This window comes from Primulina eburnea, chromosome 15, assembly GCF_022965805.1.
Source record: "Primulina eburnea isolate SZY01 chromosome 15, ASM2296580v1, whole genome shotgun sequence".
Taxonomy (NCBI): domain Eukaryota; kingdom Viridiplantae; phylum Streptophyta; class Magnoliopsida; order Lamiales; family Gesneriaceae; genus Primulina; species Primulina eburnea.
The window spans coordinates 2,710,044-2,732,123 of NC_133115.1; the positions used below are offsets into that span (position 1 = coordinate 2,710,044).

At 34.4% G+C, this 22,080-nt stretch overlaps 3 protein-coding genes across 6 annotated transcripts; all 3 read left to right on the plus strand.

Annotated features, from left to right (window-relative positions):
- Nucleotides 1-2,101: 2,101 nt before the first annotated feature.
- On the plus strand, nucleotides 2,102-6,436 carry LOC140814296 (uncharacterized). 2 transcript variants are annotated; one of them, XM_073173237.1, is made up of 6 exons: nucleotides 2,102-2,459; nucleotides 2,943-3,178; nucleotides 3,266-3,524; nucleotides 5,294-5,473; nucleotides 5,734-5,889; nucleotides 6,011-6,436. In XM_073173237.1, exons 1-6 carry the CDS (start codon nucleotides 2,430-2,432, stop codon nucleotides 6,026-6,028), a joined length of 879 nt encoding a protein of 292 aa, XP_073029338.1. In that variant the 5' UTR covers nucleotides 2,102-2,429; the 3' UTR covers nucleotides 6,029-6,436. The 2 variants fall into 2 exon arrangements, with proteins under 2 accessions (XP_073029338.1, XP_073029337.1); XM_073173236.1 differs by having other exon boundaries at nucleotides 2,104-2,459; nucleotides 6,001-6,436.
- A 2,460-nt stretch (nucleotides 6,437-8,896) lies between these two features.
- LOC140814293 (polyadenylate-binding protein RBP47-like) lies at nucleotides 8,897-14,114 on the plus strand. 3 transcript variants are annotated; one of them, XM_073173234.1, is made up of 6 exons: nucleotides 8,897-9,331; nucleotides 10,289-10,766; nucleotides 11,145-11,224; nucleotides 11,302-11,432; nucleotides 13,092-13,188; nucleotides 13,795-14,114. In XM_073173234.1, the coding sequence occupies exons 1-6, from the start codon at nucleotides 8,999-9,001 to the stop codon at nucleotides 13,924-13,926; spliced, it is 1,251 nt and encodes a 416-aa protein (XP_073029335.1). In that variant the 5' UTR covers nucleotides 8,897-8,998; the 3' UTR covers nucleotides 13,927-14,114. The 3 variants fall into 3 exon arrangements, with proteins under 3 accessions (XP_073029335.1, XP_073029334.1, XP_073029333.1); XM_073173233.1 differs by lacking the exon at nucleotides 13,795-14,114 and having other exon boundaries at nucleotides 11,157-11,224; nucleotides 13,092-13,561; XM_073173232.1 differs by lacking the exon at nucleotides 13,795-14,114 and having other exon boundaries at nucleotides 8,898-9,331; nucleotides 13,092-13,550.
- A 2,528-nt stretch (nucleotides 14,115-16,642) lies between these two features.
- Nucleotides 16,643-18,931, plus strand: LOC140814295 (serine carboxypeptidase 1-like). Its single transcript, XM_073173235.1, has 7 exons — nucleotides 16,643-16,749; nucleotides 16,900-17,165; nucleotides 17,294-17,536; nucleotides 18,069-18,187; nucleotides 18,293-18,388; nucleotides 18,477-18,582; nucleotides 18,677-18,931. The coding sequence occupies exons 1-7, from the start codon at nucleotides 16,674-16,676 to the stop codon at nucleotides 18,818-18,820; spliced, it is 1,050 nt and encodes a 349-aa protein (XP_073029336.1). The 5' UTR covers nucleotides 16,643-16,673; the 3' UTR covers nucleotides 18,821-18,931.
- The last annotated feature ends 3,149 nt before the right edge of the window (nucleotides 18,932-22,080 follow it).

Consider the following 22,080-nt stretch of genomic DNA (forward strand, 5'->3'; position numbering starts at 1 on the left):
TGATAAATTTTTTATTGAGATAATGAAATATTTAATAAAAAAATTTAAAAGTTCAATTATATAAGATTTTTTTTAAAAAAATTACATATGTTTATAATTTTTAAATGTTTTTTGATTAAAAATATTTATTTTAAAATAATTTTTTAAATATTTTTTTAAGTAAAGGCTTGAATCGACTTGGGCCCCTACCACCGTTTTCATGACCCAGACCATAACATGCCACGAGCAGACCGGTTAAGGGTCGGGGTTGTGCCGACCCGGACCCGACCCATAGCCAGGTCTATTCACTAGTATATTGTAAATGATATTTAGGAATATCATTTTAAATATGCTTGGTTAATTAAATTGTCCTCCAATAATTTTTAAATCACTTATTTTGTAAGTTTGCTCCTCATTTAATAAAATTTACATTTTTTGTCAATACAAGTTAAAATAAATCGCCATCTTTCTTGTGACGACCATGATTAAATAAAGAGAAGAGTGATCATCAGTGGTAAGAGATTGCACAGATAAAAAGAGACTCCTACCAGATTTCTAGGGGAATGAGAACATAAATGAACCAATACCACCCTGAAATGAGATAGATTCAAAGACTCTGCAGATATCAAGTATACAATTGGGAACAACTTAAAAGACTTGATATGTATTACTAATATTAACAAAATATATCTTATTATCAATAACTCAAAGGTTAAGTGTGTTTTATTCGGATCAATTATGGGATGCGTGACACTGTGAGAAGTTCTCCAAAGTATGTGTGAGTGAAGATATAAACATACTGAAAAGACATGTTGATTTGTAGAGACAATCATCAAATCTAAGACTTTACATTTTTTCTAACAAATTTTGAAATCTCATAAAAATATAAAGTTCTCTATATAAAAGCGATGATATTTGGAAACCATATATTTTTAAAAACCAACCATATTTCATTATTTCCCCCCTTTTCTATGGATCTTCTGTCTGATATTAGAAAAACCAAGGATTTTAAAAGATAAATTAATTTAAGTAGATAATTTTATGTTTATTTTTTTTTTGAATTTTCACAAGGGTTTTATCGTAAATTTCACTTGTTCTTATTTCAATTTTGGTCTACTTTTGTTTTAGATGAAAAATGAGTATGTCAAAATGTATCTCGAACCAGAAGTTTCAATTGAACAAAGTCAAAATAAATCGGATTCCAATGCTTGTACCTTTTGTTAGTTGTGCCCGAGTTTAAAATTTTATAAATCAAATAAAAACAAAACAAAACCTTAAAATAAATTCCACTCGTGTCTACGCCTGTATGTTTCTGTCAACAGAGCATTGGATTCGATTTGGTTTGGCATAATTCAAATGGGCTGGCCCACTAAAAGTCCACAGAATGCTTTTTGCACTCTCCCGAAGAACAAGGACTGTGGAGTACATAATAATATTTATGAAAAATAAAATAATTTTTTTTTGATCCACTAACTTACCTTATTTTGTATTATGATTTATTAAATATTTAAACTTTGTTTTTGCTGTGATAAATCCAACACCGCCTTAAACTAAAGACACAGATAAAATAATTAATCAATTAAAATACACAAAACAATATCAAAACCCATGGTCTGATATCATATGGTATCCAAGATTGAGACGATTTCAATAATCTCTAGATCCCATGATCATGATTGTTTTACGTATTTAACACGAATTGATTAATTAACACACATAAAGTAATAGAGATCATCCTTGAAGTGTGCTTTAATTATGTCTTGTATGCGACAAAGACAAAAACTTGTGTGAGACGATCTCACAGTTCGTATTTTATGAGACATATATCTTATTTGGGTCATCCATGAAAAAATATTATTTTTATGTTAAAAGAATTACTTTTTATTATGAATATCGGTAAGGTTGGTCTGTCTCACAGATAAAGATGAGACCAAAGATAATAGTCTAGAAAGAAGAGACCAAAGATATGGTTTTATCTTTTTTTCTACAAATCCAAGATATGGCCATCATCCTATAAGTGGGAATTCCTTGGAGTTTCCGAAAGAATCAAAACAAGCCTTTTAACCAAAAGACACGTCCATGGGCCGTCATAAGTCACACCAATGGGCCGAAGCTTTATCTGACCCGATCCAATTGCTTCCTCGGAGCCGGGGACGAGGTTTCCACATCAGAGAGAGAGGAGTCTAGAGAGAGAGCCGGCATCGACATTAAAGAAAGGGGCGTAAATTGTAATGAAAATCTGGTCAGATTAACAAGGAAAAAGGAGCGTGGCAACGGTCTTTTGAGGCGCACTCGCAGGTACACGTGTTGCTGTATGTAAATTATAGGCCGAACAAGGGAGAAATTACGGAGTATGATGAATTATGATAATAAAGCTAAAAAAGGAAAAGAGCGAAGAATTCTTGAACCACTGGTCGCTTCTTCTTGGCTGAGAAAATAGAAAACAAATCATGACGGACGATCTCTGTTTCTTCGCCAAGGTATACGCCTTTCTTTTCTACAATTTGCGTTTCTCACAAATTAGCTGTTTTTAAGGTTGATTTTTGTTTAGAGGTGATATCATGGAATGCCCTAATGGAATCTAGATAAAGTTTCTTTTTGCATCGCTTTTTTTTTAATGGGTCGGTGTTTTCTTGATCCGGGTATGTTGGAAATTGAAGTTTTTATCTTTAAATATATATGTTTTTGGCATAGATTCGAGACTCTGATTGTCGAGTGGCCTGCAGAAATTTAATCGAATTTCTTTAAGATTATAGGGTAGAACCTTGTCCGTTCTGCACAGTTCTTGTATTTATATATGTTATTCAATTGAAATTTGATTGTTTCATTTAATTTTTCGGAGGTAAGTTCCGTAATTTTTTTTGCCTGAGATTTCTTGTTGCCCCCTGATTACTCTCGAAGCTCAATTCAGCTGGTATTTGATTCTTCTTTTCCTGACATTCTGATATCTATATATGTTTCAGGATAGCTTAACCATAAAAGCTCCAAAGAAAAATCCACTATTATTGAGGATGGCGGTACTGATTTTCGTGATGGTATGTGGTGTGTATATATGTTCGGTCTGTCTTAGGCAAATTGGGGGACGATCGCTTGAACGTTTATCGAGTGTTGAAGTGGTAGAGAGACCATGTGAATTGACTAATGTTGAACCCTTGGAAAAACTTTTTCTGCATTTTCCTAAACCAAAGTCATTTAGCCGGTAAGATCATATTCTGAACTTTGTTTCTCGAATAAATTGCCCTTGACGTTTGATTTGAATAAGCTGAAATGTTTTTGGTATTATTAGGGAAGAATGTGCATGCAATCCGGTGCGATATTTTGCAATTTTGTCCACGCAGAGGTCTGGGAGTGGATGGTTCGAAACCTTATTGAATAGTCATGTCAACATAAGCTCTAATGGGGAAATATTCTCTGTTAAGGTCAGGAGAAGTAACATAACTACTATTGTGGATGCTTTGGACAAAATCTATAATTTAGACTGGTTCACAAGTGCCTCTAAGAATGAGTGCACAGCTGCTGTTGGATTGAAATGGATGCTTAATCAGGTAAACAGGATCTTGAATCCTATATTCATGTGAAATTGCACTGGCTTTGAAATGATTATACCACTGCATCCTACGTTGGCCTAATTGGCATGCCACCTTCACATAATCAAGATTCAAGATCTTTAGCAGATTAGGAAGGAATAATCCTTGGTAACAATGTCTTGTTTTCATCAGGGTTGTGGTTTTCGTATCTGCTCTAATCACGCAAAATTTTATAGAACTTGCCAAATCGAAGGATAAATACTTTGTCTTGATGTGTACTCACCTTAATGGCATTATTAACAAACAACATAATTGTTTAGAAGAAAGATAATCCATATGGGTAGTTTATTGTTGATGCATTATCCTAAGAAACTTGGAGCAAACCATGGTTGGACATTTAATTTATGTTTGTCTGCAATAGTTATTTATGTATGTTAGGATCAAGAGCTTACTACTAGGCCAAAAACTTCCTTATACTTGTGACAGCGCATAATGCACCTATTTGAATGCTAATGGGTCGAGCTGTTAGGCCCATGAATCTGTGGAGTTGTGTGTCTATCTGTTGGCGTTGTCTCAATCTCTTAGAGATCAGTTTTATCCTTTTCCTACTGCCGGTTCTGTCCCCAGCAGAGACAGTATTACCCGTTAAGACCCGACGTCACTTTTTTATGGCCCACCTAGACAACGTAGATCAAGCGGTGCAATATCAGCAGCTTGACGAGAAATTCTCGGGAGGTCTCCGATTCCAGTATTACTCTCACTCATGCAGACTTAGCCCAACATCCCTCTGCCAAGAAGTATAGAAACATGCTTATTGGGAGAGTTGAACTTATGACCTCACTTTGATACCAATTGTTAGGAAAACGCTTACAACTAGGCCAAAATCTATAGTTGTTAGCTAAGTCGCAACTTTATTTCCTTGCATTTGTGGCAGCGCAGAGTGTACCTATTTAGGTGTTAATGGGTCGAGCTGTTAGGCTCATGAGTCCGAGGAGGTACGTGTCTATCTGTTAGTGCTGTGTCATATCCATTAGAGATCGGTCTTACCTTTTCCTAGTAACTGACCCTGTCCCCAGCAAAGACAGTATTACCCGTTAAGATCGGCGTCACTCTTTTACGGCCCACTTAACCAACCAGATCAAGCGGCGTAATATCAGCAGCTTGATGTACGATAAATTACCAGGAGGTCACTCATCCATGTCCTGCTCTCACGCTTAAGCCAACAAAGTCAACTTGATTTACTTTGTACCTTGTTGCTGGTAATCTCTTTATTTTTTTCCCACAAATCTTTCATATGTGCATTATAGCGTAAATATTTTGAATTTCTATATTTGGTTTAATGGGTAAACTAGTGAATGCTTTATTTATTTTATTGTTCGATCTTGCAATTTGCTTAGCACTTGTTCCTTTATGCGGACACTACACCGAATTTGGGGTTTGTTTAAAATGGTTTTCATGTGGACATATGCAAATAAAATGTCAAATCCAAGCAACTCTGTAAATGAAGTCTCAATGTGTAGATTATTTGAAATTTTGTATCCGTGATTAACTGTATTGATCGAGAAAGGTTTGTCACTTGTAATGTAACACATGATTTTTTAAACAAGTAAGGCAATTCTATCCTTTCTATGTCTTTTCTGGTCTATAATTTCTTGAAAGAAGACTTATACATGTTCCTTTTTTCTAGTTCACAGGTCTTTGTACAAGTCAAATAAATTATATCGAATTCGGCATACCTTACTCATTCTTATGCTTTTATGTCTTATTTCTTGCATTTCTCTCTCCAGGGCTTAATGCAACATCATGAAGAAATAGTGAATTACTTCAATGCTAAAGGAGTTTCAGCAATTTTTCTTTTCAGAAGGAACCTACTGCGCAGAATGATATCGGTTCTCGCAAATTCTTACGATCAAAATACCAAATTACTGAATGGGACTCACAAATCTCATGTGCATTCACCCGAGGAGGTCCTCTTGCTCCCTCCTCTTTTTCTTGTTTTCTCCTTTGTGTAAATACCAAAGAAAGAGTTAGCATGGACGAACTCAGAATTTCCTATGCGTGCTAAAATCAATTTGTTAGAAGAAGTACACAGTTTTTTTTTTAAAATCAACTGACAGGCACAATTGTCCTCCGTCGGACCGTTACTGCTGCTGAGTCTGCTTGGTGGTTATGAAAAGATAATAAAGATCTCATGCAGGCTCTGAAGTTATTTTTTTTTACTTCGCAGGCCGAAATTCTTGCTAAATACAAACCAACAGTCGACACAACTACACTTATACCAAATCTGAAACAACTAGAAGACTTGGTTACCAAATCCTTGGAATATTTCAAAAACACTCGGCATATCATCCTCTACTACGAGGACATTTTAAAAAATCGAAAAGTAAGATATTCAACACTCAACATCCAAGAAGCTTGCGTTGAATTTTCTTTGCCACTCGAGTTCTTAACATTCTGGTTTGTCTATTTTCTTTTCTTCTTTTTTTTCTTCAAGAAATTGGCAGATGTTCAAGATTTTTTGAGGGTTCCGCGAATGGAGTTGCGCAGTCGGCAAGTGAAGATTCACAAAGGGTCTTTATCTTCACAAGTCGAAAACTGGGAGGACGTAAAGAAGACTCTCCAAGGAACATCTTATGAGAAGTTTTTAGATCAAGATTAGAAGTTGTGAATGAGTCCGGTTTTTGTTTGTTTTTGTTTGTATAGATCATTTAGCATAGGTTATCTATTCATTGATTCTTTTTCCACCACAATAGCAAATTGAAATTTTGGCGGCCGGGGTATGTTTTTCGACTATTCCTGGTCTTACTAGCCTGAGGCCGTGTTGTAGGGTAGATCATTTGATACATTTTAGGCTGATTATAACGGAATATACAGCTTGAACTTGGCAAATCTTGTCCAATTCCTAACCTGATGACTTGCTTCAAGGAACCTATCGATGCTTTCGGTTGTAGTATATCTGTAGTTTGGTTTGGAATTGCTGCAAGTGGTGTGTTTCCCTTGTCTTTTGATTTATTATTTGGTTTCACAGCATAGTATGTTGGCATGTATGATGGTTTGACAAAGATCCACGAGTGTCATCCGGGTAAGGATTGATCCAAGAGAAATCGGTCACTTCACTCAATTTTTTGTGAGATTGATAAACTGATCTTTTGGAAGATAAGAAAAATTACTAAATTCAATTTGTTTATTGATATCTTAATCAAAACACTACGTTAAATATCTCCATGAAATTCTCGTTGAGCTAATAAATATGTGTAATAGATTTGGGTATTTCAATCTCTATTAATACGCAAACTGTGTTAATACTCATGTGTAAATTTTCGTTGATCTAATACTCTTATATATATCAGATTTCAGCATTTTAATCTCTCTGTTGTATATATTTCTATCATGTGTACCCCTATTTTTATGAGAAAATTATGACAAATGTTATTCAACATTTTTTTTTTCACGTTTTTCATTCTTTTTCGTGTTCAATATATGATTAATTGACACAATTAAATCAAAATAATTGTGGAAATATTTGATTGTAGTGAAAGAGGAATTCTTGGGAGTTAATTGGCTAAGGTGTTGAACTAATACGCGAATCTTTAATGATATTAGTTAAACGAGAATTTGAAATGGTTCAACATTTTAGCCAATTAATTCTCAAATAATCTTTTTTATAATACAAATCAAAGTTTTCCACAACCATTACGATTTAATTGTACTAAATAATCCTACATTGAACGTGGAAAAAATAATGAAATAAACGAAAAAACGTTGACCGGTACTCAATGTAATTTTCTCATAGAGACACGTGTTTGCATGCTAAAAATACATAACAGATGGACTAAAATGTTCAAATATGTTGCAGATAGAATATTAATTCCACCAAAATTTTCACAAGAATATCGACACAATTTGCATATTAACACAGAGACTGAAATACTCAGTGGAGGTATTAGCTCAAAAGAACTTCACATGGGTATTTTGCCCAATTATCTCAGCAAAACACATCAATGTATAACAATATATTGAGATTCAACAAGACAAAAATAGCGAACTATCGATCTAATACGTTAATGTCTCAGCTATACTAAATTAACCGATGTTCCCGACCTTTCAAGGTGGTGTTGAAAGATATGGTTAGAATTGTATAAATGCACGTGTCAAATTTTTTTATGACATGGTAATCGGTAACCGCTGTCTTCCTCCGACAATACCATTCCATTTGCCCGTTAATTTATCGGAAAAAATATGACGTTGACTTTAAATGTTTTTGATACACCTAATTAATTAATATGTGTTTTGGACCAAAATTGAACCGACTTTTCTTTGATTCTTGGAAACCACCACCCATCAAGTAGCCTAACTTGGGACCTGGTGTCCCATAATTCTGACTTAGACCAAGTCTAAAAGTCTACTTTGGTACAGTACCTACAGCTCCTCCTCGTGCTAAAATAAATATCAAGTGAAATCTTGACTTTTAAACTACATTTAACTGAAAATGAAATAAACTAAAATTAATAAACTTTACCATTAGAAAACACGTTATTTAAAAGATTTATAAATTTTTTGGGGAGGGGTTTAACATTTCAGGACCCCCCGAGACTTTGATATTAGATGGATTATAGATACTTCGATAGATTATAATTTAAAAAATTACAAGTTTTGTTATTTATGCTAGTTTCTCAGTGATTTTTGTCCGTTAAGTTATTAAAATTTAGGCAAAAATTTGTGTGAGACGGTCTCACGGGTCGTATTTGTGAGACAGATCTCTTATTTGGGTTATACATGAAAAAATATTATTTTTTATGCTAAGAGTATTACTTTTTGTTGTGAATATAAGTAGGGTTGACCCGTCTACCAGATTAAGATCCGTGAGACGATCTCACGTGAGACCCATTCTAAAATTTAATCTTATTCTTTTTTTTTTTTAATAATTTTAATCTTTTTATGAAGCTAAATGCAGTGTTAATGTGATACATACTTGTAATATAATCTCATTACTAAAATTATAAAAAAGAGAAATTTTAAAAAAGTCCAAAAATATTAAATTCCATTATAATGATTAAACATATGAAAATGCAAGAGATTAAAATTAAATAGACTTTTAAAACCGAGGAGTCCTACACTAACCAAACACCCTCTAAAATTTCAATCGAAGACCTATCTATACGCGACAAAGAATCCCATCCGTCTATCTCAATTCTCAATCGAGGCAGATAAATGAACGGCCAAGATGGGAAACAAAAGATTGGGTCCGGCTAAAATTCCGCGTATGTCCCTCTCGATCCCACGGCTGTAAGTCGGTCCTTGTCGGACATCTACGGTCCACATTCAATTCCGTCAAATTCAATGCCACACGTTGAATCCACCCTAGATCCTTGATAAAATACTCACATATATATATCTCCAAACAGCCGGCTGCGTAAAAATCTCTCTCTCATCCCTGCTCTCGCGAAGATTCAACGAGTTTCGAGGGCAAGGTGATTTAAGAGAGAGCAAACATGAACGGCGGAGATTTGAATCAACAGCAGCATCAGCAACAGCAACAGCAACAGCAGTGGGCAGCGATGCAGCAGTACCAGCAGCAGCAATGGATGGCGATGCATTACCCGGCGATGGCTATGCAGCAGCAGATGATGTATCAACAGCATTATTTGCCGTACTACCAACAGCAACAGCAACAGTATCAGCAGCATCAACAGCCAGCGCAGCAGCCGAAGCAGAATCACCAGATTCAGAGTTCGGGAGAAGATAACAGGACGATCTGGATTGGGGATCTTCAGCAGTGGATGGATGACGGTTATCTTCAATCTTGCTTTTCACAGGCCGGAGAGGTAGACGAGTTTGCTTATCTGTCGGCCTCTCGTTCCGTCTTCGTTAAATTGACGCATTTTACTGATGCTTATATTTTTTTTTGCGATTTCTAGCATGTTTTAGCCTTCGAATTTCAAATTTTAACTTTGTTGAAGTAGATGTTTGATTTTTTGAGCAATTGTGGTGATCCGTCGTTTTTTGCCCATGTTGTGAAGCCTTTGTTTATATTTCTTAGGAAAATTAATTTAGGAGAATTGAGTCATATGTAAAGTTGGGTACACGAGGAATTTTTTTTTTAATACCATCTTCATAACAAAAATAATGGAAATAACTCTAGTATAGGTTAATGCTGAGGCATCATTCTTCTAGATTCCCACATATCTATACAGGACAAGCTGCTTTGAACAGACAAGATGTGCCGTTATCAACATTATTAAAAAAGAAAAAGGGAATCCAAATTTCAAAGCAGTAATAAATAAGACTGTTGAGTCCTACGAGATATTTTTGAGCGAAATGACTGCTTGAGGCTAGTTTTCATACCAGTAATAACTTTCGTTTAAAAGTAATCAAGTTCTTATTTTGTTTAAGATCCCATTTGCATTGAATAATGGGTAATCCAGATCAGTGAATGATGGCCTGTGGTTCCTAATTTTTTATTCAGTAGACTGATGCCAACTTTTAGTGGGCACCTTTCAGTCAGTTGACCATGTAATAATTTGTCAAAGATTATGCACGAATAATGTTGTTGATAGTCTCACCGTTATTTATGATCTCATCATCCGTACAACAGTTTTTAGACATTGGCTAATATGCCAGTATCAACTTTTAAGATGGCAGTTTTTATTTATTGCCCAAAGGTCAGGTGAATTTGCAATTTTTCCGGTGATATTTATTTATTGCGTCAAGTTCTTTTGTGCTGTGCAACTGTTGTTTTGTCTCCACCAGTTTTGGATATCATCTGCATATGACATATGCAGGTTGTTTCTGTTAAGATTATCCGCAATAAGCAGACTGGTCAGTCGGAGAGATATGGATTTGTTGAGTTCGGTTCTCATACAGCAGCTGAGAAAGTTCTCCAGACCTACAACGGAACCATGATGCCAAATACGGAGCAACCCTTCCGCTTGAACTGGGCAGGATTCAGCACTGGTGATAGACGCCCGGATTCTGTTTCTGATTTGTCAATTTTTGTTGGAGATTTGGCTGCTGATGTTACTGATGCAATGTTGCATGATGCCTTTGCCACTAGATACACGTCTGTCAGAGGTGCTAAAGTTGTAGTTGATCCAAATAGTGGCCGTTCAAAAGGTTATGGTTTTGTCAGGTTTGGTGATGAAAACGAGAGGTCTCAAGCCATGACTGAAATGAATGGTGTGTATTGTTCTAGTAGACCTATGCGAGTTGGTTTTGCAACTCCCAAGAAACCTTCTCTTCACCAACAATATTCTTCTCAAGGTGAGTGCAAATTATTCCTACCATTCTGTCAGGCAAGCGCATACATGTACATGTTAATATGTAAGTGTATCAGTTATCTGTATGCTACATGACCAATCTAAATTTTCATTTTCCTCATTTTTTTGAGGCTTTAAACTATACGCAAATGGTTACGGGAGCATCCATTTTATCTGAAGCCCATGTCTGTGGTCCTCTTCTTGTGACTCCTATTATCTGCAAAGAAAATTCCTACAGATACAGAATCAAAGTTTTCCTGAATTAGCCTTCCTCTTTGTATCCTTCTTCGTAGTTCTTTTGGTTTTTTGTGCTGGCAACTACGGTTTGATACTATCCAATTTATCATTTATTCTTCATTCTTACTTATTTTCTCTGGTTTAGCTGTGGTATTAGCTGGTGGATATGCGCCAAATGGTGCTGTGCTCCAAGTTCAGTCAGATAGTGATTCATCCAACACAACAGTGAGCCTTGTTCTTCTACAAAGTTCATTATCAGAAATTTTATACTCAGAAATCCATGTCACCCTTTTTTGTTATAGATATTTGTGGGAGGGCTTGATTCTGATGTCACCGATGAAGAGCTCAGACTGCATTTCGCTTCATTTGGTGATGTTCTCTCTGTTAAAATTCCAGCCGGAAAGGGATGCGGTTTCGTCCAGTTTGCAAACAGGTAATTCTGAATGTCCTAGTGCGTAGGGGTGGGCAACGACCGGTCTGGTTCAGTTTTACATAATTATGGTTCAGTTTACGTTTTTTGAAATGTCTAATCCAATAACCAAACCATTTTATTATTGTTTGGTTCGGTTTTATGGTACTACTGTTTGGTTTATATGGCCGGTTTATACGCTTTTAGAAACAAATTCAATTAATGCATTATGTTTCGTTCTAAAATGTGTAAAATAATAATTTTTAAATTCAGTTTTATAATTTTCGTTAGATTTTTGAAATTACAATTATATAATTTGATAATTGAATTCTGTTATTTTAATTATTAAAATTATATTTATTTACGAATAGTGTAAATATAAATAAGATATTTTGTTTCTTAAACGGTCTGTTTGGTTTTGAGGTACATGAAACCATAACCAAACTGTAATAATTTTGGTTTTAGGTTATAAAACCAAAATAAGAACTTCGGATTGCGGTTGGTTTGGTTTTTGGTTTTTTCTGGTTTGGATATTCGGTTTTCCGGTTTAGACCATATTATACCCTCCCTAGAGTGTGCGGAAATAGTTATCCAGAATCTCTCTAGGGGCAAAAAATTAAGAAACCCAAGGCCTTGTTCAATTTTGTTTGTTGAGAATGGTTTTGCATCTCTGAAGCAAAAAAAGACATGGGAAGTGTTTGGTTTTATTTTTTATGTTTTGAGGAACATCTTTGAGAAAGGAATTTGGGGAGACGAAAAGGTATTTGTTGTTATTTTGGAGGAGATGGATTTAGCTGTTGGTGCCAAATAATATAAGATTTTGTTTGATAAATATCATTACATTTGAATTGATATTTGTGTAGTAGCTGATGATTAGGGTGTCTTTTTTAAAATATAATGTCGGACCGAGCGTTTGTCGTTTTACCAAAAGCTATAACTGGTGGTAATGATGCAAGTCAAATCTTTAAACCGCACAGCAGTTCAAACACTACCGTTTGATCGCTCTTTCAGGGACAATTATTGCACCCAACAATATCGACCCAATAATTGCACTTCTTGCAATCAATGAGAATTGAACTCGTGACCTTGGCTCTGATACAATCGTAAGACTGAGCGTTTGCTGTTTTACCAAAAGCTATAGCTGGTGGTAATTGTGCAATTCATATTTTAAACCAATCAGTAGCTCAAGAACCACGGTTTGACCGTTCTTCTAACATGGACAATTATTGCACCTAACATATAATATGTTGGGTCAACACATTATGAAATCTTAAATTGTTTCAAGAAGCAATAAAAAACTGAATTAAATATAAGTTATTATTTCTAGCGTTTAATATATAAAGATATTATATCTATGTCAAATGATTATATCTTAAGTTAAACTCCTTTCATTCTTTATCCAATTTCAATTTCAAACTTCTATTATTTTTACTTATTAGGTGGAAATTTATTTCTCGATTTTCCAAAATGGGTCTGACCACATAATTTCTCCATGGATACACTTTATATTTTTATTTAATGTATGGGAATTTACTTTAACTTTCCTTATACTACGCCTTATGTCCTACAGTTAGGGATGAGTAGTATTCAACTAGAATATCGTGGATGCATGTTAATAAAACCGACCTAGTTTAGGTATTTGGTCACAATATGCATGACTTTTTGAATTTTCCATTTCAACAGAAGCAATGCAGAGGATGCAATTCAGAGATTAAGTGGTACTGTTATTGGAAAGCAGACAGTTCGTCTTTCTTGGGGTCGAAATCTGGGCAACAAGCAGGTAAATATTCAAATTTTATGTCAGCTGTGCACAATACAAATATATCCACCATGTAGTAAATTCGTATTCATTTTGAAGGAAGTAGCAATTTTTTACCCCTATCTTCTAAACTGTGAAATGGTTTGCATCTGTTCTGGTGCTATATGTTGCTGAACTTACTATCATCAAGTTATCTTACAGTTCACTGCCGTTTTAGGCAAATGTAAGACAATGGAGTTCAGTACAGTTGATATGTTTTAAAATATGCAACATATTTTAGAAAATGACCTAAGAAATTCAAAGATTTTTTGTTTAAAGTTAAACTACTAATGCTTGCCCTTACTCGGTTCACCGTGCATTCAGAGATGAAACCTGAGTTATTGTGTGCGAAAAATTTAACAATTGAAACGATATCGTGTCAGTACTCACGGACAAAGAGTTTCAAGGACGTTCCATTCAAAACCCCATGTGTCGGAACCTTCGCAATCTACTGGTATCGTTGAGGGATTTATGAAATCCTGTGCGCTACTCGCTGTGTGTATTCATCACGTCTCATAGAATTGCTATCTTCCCTGTATGATGTAACTATTGAGATTTGAGACGTGAACCATCCTTATCTGATGTTAGTCCCATCGACAAGTCGATTCACAACCACAGTTTAATGGACTTTCTATTTTGAAAAAACAAGGCTACTCTGCAAATTCTGGGTATGGGGCGTCTTCCAACGGTCACGTGAACCATCAGCAACCAGTAAGTTAATGTACTCGACATGGGGTGTGTTTGCGCTCTGAGATTAGTGGAGGTATTGTATGAACTTGAGACACCGATGTCTGTGACACGATGAGCTCGATTGAGTGTTACGGAAGATCATAATTTTTTTTCTTCAATGGAAACTTCTGTTCGAAATTTTGACGATGGATTTAATTTTATTTTCTTTTACTCTCCTCGATATGTTTATATTCTTTTACTTGTCATTTATTTATTCTTTTGCAATCTCTCTCTTTTTCTAGCCTATCAGAGGCTTGAAAAATTATTTTGGTAAATTTGGAATTAGAATAGTAACAATTTTGGTACTGTAATTACAGGGAGTATGTGATTTTGATGATGTAACTTTTCAAGCTTCAAAGTTGCTCTTATATTTATACAATAATTCAAGTTTCTTCTCTTATATATCAAATAAACTTTAGTTTATATCTTCGTTTTATTATTATCATTATTTTTTTTATATTAATACATGAGCCCTTTCCATTATTTTCAAGGGGAGATGGATGTTTCGACAATTTTACGTAATTTATAATTTTAATGTTTTGTATTGATCCATAAATGAATTACACTGTTCAGTTTCACTATTAAAATGTTATTTTAGTGTGATAAATTGTGTTCTTATTTACATTGATATTGTTTAATTTTTACATTTCAACGTCATAAACTAATATTTTAATGAAAATTATTCAAGATTATACGTGGTTCAAAATGAATATATAAAAAAAAACTATGAAAACTAAGATAATATCAGAAATTTTAACACCCAAAATCATATAATAATAAAATAAATGTAATTTTATATTTAATTAAATTAAACAAACTTAATAGACTTGCGACGAAAGAATATTTGAACAGATAAGTCATATTATATGGAAATAATCAAGACATCTGATTTGAAATGTAATAGGATTTTTTTTTAAAACTAGACAACACAAATTCATAATTACACAACATAAAATTAGCTTTGCTAAACAAAATCAATTTAGTAAATGGATCATATGTGTGCGACTCTCTCTCTCTCTCTCTCGATACATATATACAAGTATCTGATTGAACGCGTTGGGTGTTTGTACAGTCTATTTTTGCGTATGTCACAATATGTTTTTTTAAATAAAAAAGTGTAAAAAAATAAAAACGAAAAAACAAAGAAGGTTACATCAACTGACCAAAAAGTCTGTCTACCACCCACACATTTAATATAGTTATAGATTATAGATATTAGTTCGGATTGATCAATTTAAAATATTAAAAGATTTTAGAATTTAAAATTCTAGTCCGGACAAAGTCATTTCTGGCTCCGCCATTGAACACGTATATTTATTCTCAAGAAACGATGTCTTCACATGATTGTTTTCAATCTTAGTACAAACTAGATGACGTTTAGGTCATTGAATAAATTAATTAATCGAATAATGGCATCTTGGTCCACTTCTCTCATTTAATGTACATGAAATTATTTCTTAGGACAAACTTGTAGTATTAAATATAGATATGGCTGGAAATGTAGTGCAATGGCTTTGTTGATGATACGTTTGGAGCCCATTCATAAATAAAACATAGCCGGCTTCTTATTCTTCTTTTTGAAAGAATGGAGACAAAATCAATAACCTTGAACTAATGATTTTTGAAAGAAAAACTTAGTACCACACTACAAGAATTTCCCTAATAAATGTAAGTCGCAAATTAGAGATCGAACAAGTCACAAAATATTTTTTTTATGTTATTTCCAAAAAGGAAACGTTTCACGATGGAAGTTAACACATCACTCGTTAATTAGCAGCCCATGTTGTAGATTTCGAATCTGTTAAAATATATGTTTGTTGTATAGAATAAAGACCATTAATTTCAGATATTCATATCTTACATGCTTATATAGTATTTCGAGTTAATTATGATGAATTTCAAGTTCATAAAATAATGGTCTAATTTGAAATTTATTCTACTTTGCCATAAGCCGCAATCTGAAAACTTTTCATGAGAACTTTCTACATTTTAAGGCACAAAAAGATTATACATGGAACATGAATTTGTTTAGGTGGAGACAATCAGCTTGATCCAAGGAAATTAGCGTCGAATAAGTAAAAACAAAGCTCGATTGGCGAATCCAAAAGATCATGGATCCTAGCATTTGATCGATTCCCACAAAACAATCACAAGAAAATGGATCAATCATTTTATTAAGTTTCACATACATCTATATAATGTTCCTGTGATATTGGAACTAAGAAATAAGTTGGCTAGTTTCACTTCAAGAATGAATTGTGCACACTTCTTCTTCTTCTTCTTCTTCTTTTCACTTTCATCCCTGTTGGCCTCGACTCGCGGCTACAATGGTGGCATTGGAATGGATCCCATTGAGAAAATTATCAAGTCACGACGTTTAAGATCATGGGTTAATTCTTTATCTACTGAGGATGATATATCGACAGGATATTCATCGGTCTACATGTCACCTCAAGTGGGGCTGAAAGAAGCCAACAAGATTTTAAGGTTGCCGGGACAACCAAAAGTTGAATTTGACCATTATTCTGGTTATGTTACTGTTGATCCTAATCCAGGAAGAGCACTTTTTTACTATTTCACCGAGGCTGTTGATTCTTCTACCAAGCCTTTGGTGCTATGGCTAAATGGAGGTAAGTCGAGTACAGTTCTAGCATATATTAAATTTTTGTCTCTTTGTTTGATTTTGGGCTCTGTCACTGATTGCAGGGCCAGGCTGCTCTTCATTAGCAGGTGGAGCAATGATCGAACTAGGACCGTTTCGAGTGAATCCTGATGGTAAAACATTGTGGCGTAATAAATATGCTTGGAATAAGCGTAAGTGTTCCAGTTAGTAAAATGGAACATGCTCTGCACCAATGTGTTGTGTTGCAAAAGATTTTCCACTGAAAACATATTAAAAAAGTTTGGAATTATGGATTACAAAGTCAAGAGTACTTGTGATTTTTTCTTTGGGAAATATTGCAGTGGCAAATATCCTTTTCTTGGAATCTCCAGCTGGTGTTGGATTTTCATACTCAAACTCAACAGTGGAATATGGAGACAGATTCACGGCAGCAGATTCTTACACCTTTTTGATGAACTGGTTCGAAAGGTTTCCAGAGTACAAAACCCGCGATTTCTACATAACTGGAGAGAGTTATGCTGGTCACTACGTACCTCAACTTGCTGAATTAATCCTTAAAAACAACAAAATCACAAGAAATACAGTCATAAACTTGAAAGGCATCGCCGTGAGTATCATTTTTGCAGTTACTTGTATCATACTTGGACAGATTCATCATTAGAGTGAACAAGGTCCATCATAATTTAGTAATATAAATGTCAAGATTTCTAACATGATTCAGGTATGTTTTTTCAGATCGGGAATGCAGAAATACACGCCGAAGATGAGTGGCATGGAATTTATGATTATTTTTGGACACATTCTTTAATCTCTGATGAAATTCACAAGGCCATCGAATCAAACTGCAATTTTTCTACTGTACCTTCTGTATCTGCAGCATGTAATGCAGTTCTTGATGAAGCAGATTCAACAATTGGAAATATCTTCATCTACAATGTTTATGCTCCCTTATGCTTGCCAACTTCCAATGCTTCCTCGGTACTCATTTTTCGTAAGCTCGACTTTATTTTATAGGCCTTCTAAATAGCATGGTCCAAGGAGCATGGAAACGTGTATGACTTGATATATTTGATTTTGTATCTGTATTCTCTTCTTCGCTATAAAATCTCATCATATGGTAGCCTTGTGCTGTAAGCCTGGGCACAATGTGTTCTAACTAGGGGTGTGCTAACTCAAACTTAGAGGCGAAATCGCATTTGTCGAAATGAGAAGTCACTGCTCTCGGGACAAAGGGCTCTACTATATCGTATTTGTTCGCCTTTAATTAATACGCGAAGCTCATTGATACTGAGTTAGAACTGATAAACTACACTTAATATAATGTGGTTTGCTGCAAATACTTTTGTAGCTGTATTTTTCTAGGGAAAATAAATCAACCAAACTTATCAGAAAGTGAGTACTATACTACTATCTACTATCTACTAAAATGTTCACATATTTTTCTCATACTCTCTCATACGTCAAGTTGCTGAGTCGATTATGTAAAATCTCCATTTCTTGGCTAAAACAGGTATCTGGATTTGATCCATGCTCGGCAAACTATGTTTTCAACTACTTAAACACACCTGAAGTACAAAAGGAGCTTCATGCAAACATCACTGGGATTCCAGGGCCCTGGAACGCTTGCAAGTACTATAACATTTTTCATTCTTTCCTTTATATAATTCCAGGTTCATTTCACAACGTTTCATAGAATGATTATTATCACTAAGATATATCGCTTTCTCCTCTCAGCAACACCATTTTTCCGAACTGGAAAGACATGCCGGTTTCTATTTTACCTATCATTAAAGAGCTGATGGCTAATGGACTTCGAGTTTGGATCTATAGGTAAGGACTGAGTAGGGGAAACTTCCATGCATGTTGAAAATCACTTTTCTCGAAAATTCGAGCTGATCTGATTGTACTGAACGTGCAGCGGAGACATAGATGGGAGAGTACCGGAGACATCGACTAGATATTCGATGGCTAAAATTGGTGCAGCAATTTTAACTCCATGGTATCCTTGGTATTCCAGTGGAGAGGTGAGAAAAGGGAGTAGGTTGATTTCTTATCACACTTTGTTAAAAAAATTGTTCTAATAGTTTACTTTTTTTGGATGTTATTATTGATTCTAAGGTTGGAGGATATGCGATTGAATATCAAAATGTGACATTTGTGACCATAAGAGGAGCCGGACATTTTGTTCCGAGTTACCAGCCCGAACGTGCTCTCGAACTATTTTCTTCCTTCTTGGAGGGAAAGCTTCCTCCAAAGAAATAAACTTCATATATGTTTGATGAATGAGAGGATGAAAATTATGCCTTTCAATTTTCTTGATTAAGATTGAACCCCAACTTATGCTTTGTCACGAAATTATCGAATACGGTGGATATCTAGTTACTTTTTTTAAATTTTTGCAAATTGAGAATATGAATATTAAGAATATATATTAAATCGTCCCCTCGTCATAGTTGTCAAGTTTCTTTACTCAGAAGATGTTTGACTAAACTTATTTAAAACAAAGTATAATCTGATATATCTTATAAGTTGTTTTAGTGTTCAGAAGTTTATAAGTTGTAAGCTTGTATTTTAAAAATAAAGTTTCAAAGTATTTTGATAAAATAAAACAACGAATCTTAAGATGTTAATGTGTTGGTATTATAGATTTTTTTTTGGGTCTCATATGAGACCGTCTCACGGATACTAATCTGTGAGATGGGTCAACCCTACTCATATTCATAATAAAAAGTAATACTCTTAGCATAAAAAATAATACTTTTTAATGGATAACCCAAATAAGAGACCCATCTCATAAATAAGACCCGTGAGACCGTCTCACACAAGTTTTTGCCTTTCTATAAAATAATACAATTATTGTTTTTAACATATTACTATTTATTAAATGTAATAATTAAAACTACATTAATAATAATTAAGAAAGTTATTATTATTTTAAAAATAATGAATTATTATAAGATTGATATTAATTTTATTATAATAACATTAATTTGTTGAATGTTGTTATTAAGTTATTGTTGTTGTTATTCTCCTGATCATTATTAATTTTTTTTGATAAATTAAGAAGGATAAGTTGGTAAGTTGGGGGCAACCTAACTTCTTTTAAACACTTTATAAGTTGTCAAACAACTTATTTTGACAGCTTATAAACTCTTTTACAAACTTGATGGAACAAAATTTGGGAGATCACTACTGTTTTTAACAACTTTTAAACTATGCAAAACACCTTTTATTAGATTTGGACAACAATGAAAACTATTCAAGGGATATTATTTGAGTTAATAATGCAATAAACAAAGGCAAGACAGCTAATTTGCCTAATCAACCCAAGCAAATATATTAAGTGTTAGAGTGGGTCTCATATGAGACCGTCTCACGGATCTTAATCTGTGAGACGGGTCAACCCTACCCATATTCACAGTAAAAAGTAATACTCTTAGCATAAAAAATAATACTTTTTCATGGATGACCCAAATAAGAGATCCGTCTCACAAATACGACCTGTGAGACCGTCTCACACAAGTTTTTGCCTAAGTGTTAACCCATCCTCGTCCAAATGGAACATTTTATTGACAACAATAAAGAGCTAAATCATTATATAAATTGCATTCTATGTGTCACACCCCGAATCTGGGAGCGCGGCATCGGCGTTGTTTTCAAATAAAATTCAAAAACAACAAACCTCATAGTATAGAATTTAACCAAAAACCAATTTATTATTTCACGACGAAATTTGTTCTTACATCCCAAAGTACAAAACATAACCAAATACATCAGCGGAAGCTAAAACATATCATCATAGAGACAACAAAAATCAAATAATAGTAGCACTTCTAAATGTCTCCTTTTGCATCAGCCCAAGATTATGTATGCTCTTCCTCTTCAAGTTCCTTTTCATTCTTATCTGAGGAAGGAAATAAGGAGTGAGTGTTTTGGGAAACACGTAGCAAGTGGGGGCCGATCGATTACCACAAGTACATATAAATATAATTTAATGCAAACTGATTTTCAAAACGTAGTATATCATATCAGATCAGAATCGGAATCGAAATTCGAAACAAAGATTATCATACAGTTCGGAACAGAACAAATCAGACAAACGAAAACGTTGTTAATCATCTCGTTTTCCATGGTCAAATTGTCCCCCATATGTTAGTCCTCTATAGAGGGGTGAGGCCAAAACACAGTTTTATACCCACTGATGGGGGCCATACAGAACACAGTTTTATACCCACTGATGAGGGCCATATAGAATTTACAATCATCGTTCCATATCCCACTCGAATCATAACATTGCAACACAGAAAGATGTATCAAACAACACTTATTAGGATTTTTGAATGAATTCAGCCGAATCAAATAACATCGGAAATAGAAGGAACATATCGTTCATCGATCTAGATTTTATAAAATATATAATAGCATTTTCCGAAAATGATTTGACACACATACACGCATGTCATGAAATACTTATACAAAGTTTAAGTTACAAAGAAATACAAAGCAAAAGCCCACTTACCTCGATCTCAGCTTCATATAGTGGAAACTATTATTCATCTTCTATCATCAAATTCATAGCATAGCTTAAGAATTATATTTCATAAATGAATTCCTTAAATATCCTCAAATACAAAATACCCAATGTATCCACATAAAAGATGATTATTTTCAGTGCCCTTCAATCTTTATGTCACTATTCTAATTTAATAAAAAGAATGAGAAGATACTAGTATGGAAGGGAATAAGTTGGGGGTGGCAATTTGACAAAATGAAATGAATTGAAATAGTACTTGGTAAATTTGGTAGTGATAAAATATAAGGTTTGTGGGGACCCGGACGCTAATCAAGTTCTTAATCATCGTTGGGATTTAATTATCTGTTCTGATAAACAGGGTCTAAAATTTTTTCTTTTTAAATTATAACTGCGGAAGGTAATGGAATCTGGAATCTAAATACTATACATGTCTGTATATAAAAATACAATTCAGTATTAAAATACAATAATGTACAACATTCTAATCTAAGGTTCACTACTAAAATTCTAGTAGTAAAATCCAATCTACTGTAAGTCCGGAATCACCACGCTAAACTCGTCTTCTCTCATCATCTCCGTGACCCTGTACCTGTCCCACCTGTTGTCATGCACACATACAAACAAGACAACAGCCGGATAACTCCGGTGAGATATAAATATCCCAGTATAAACAATGTATTAAATGCAATCATATAAATCATATATAAAAGCATAAACAAACATCAAAACATGTATCTATTCTGACTACATGAATCAATGACTCGTGATCTAATCTTATCTTATCTCAAATCTAGGGATCCCAATCTAATTTAGACTTTGGTATGCTGTATCGAATGTCTGAGATAGACGTCGATCTACATCTGAAGCTCGTCGATACACCGTAAGTCTAGAGTCTTATCGGTTCTGAGAAAGACTCGGCGGTTCTGCCCTAGCTAGGCTGTCTGCCCTAGACTCGGACTCTGACTCTGTTCTAAATCAATAACATATC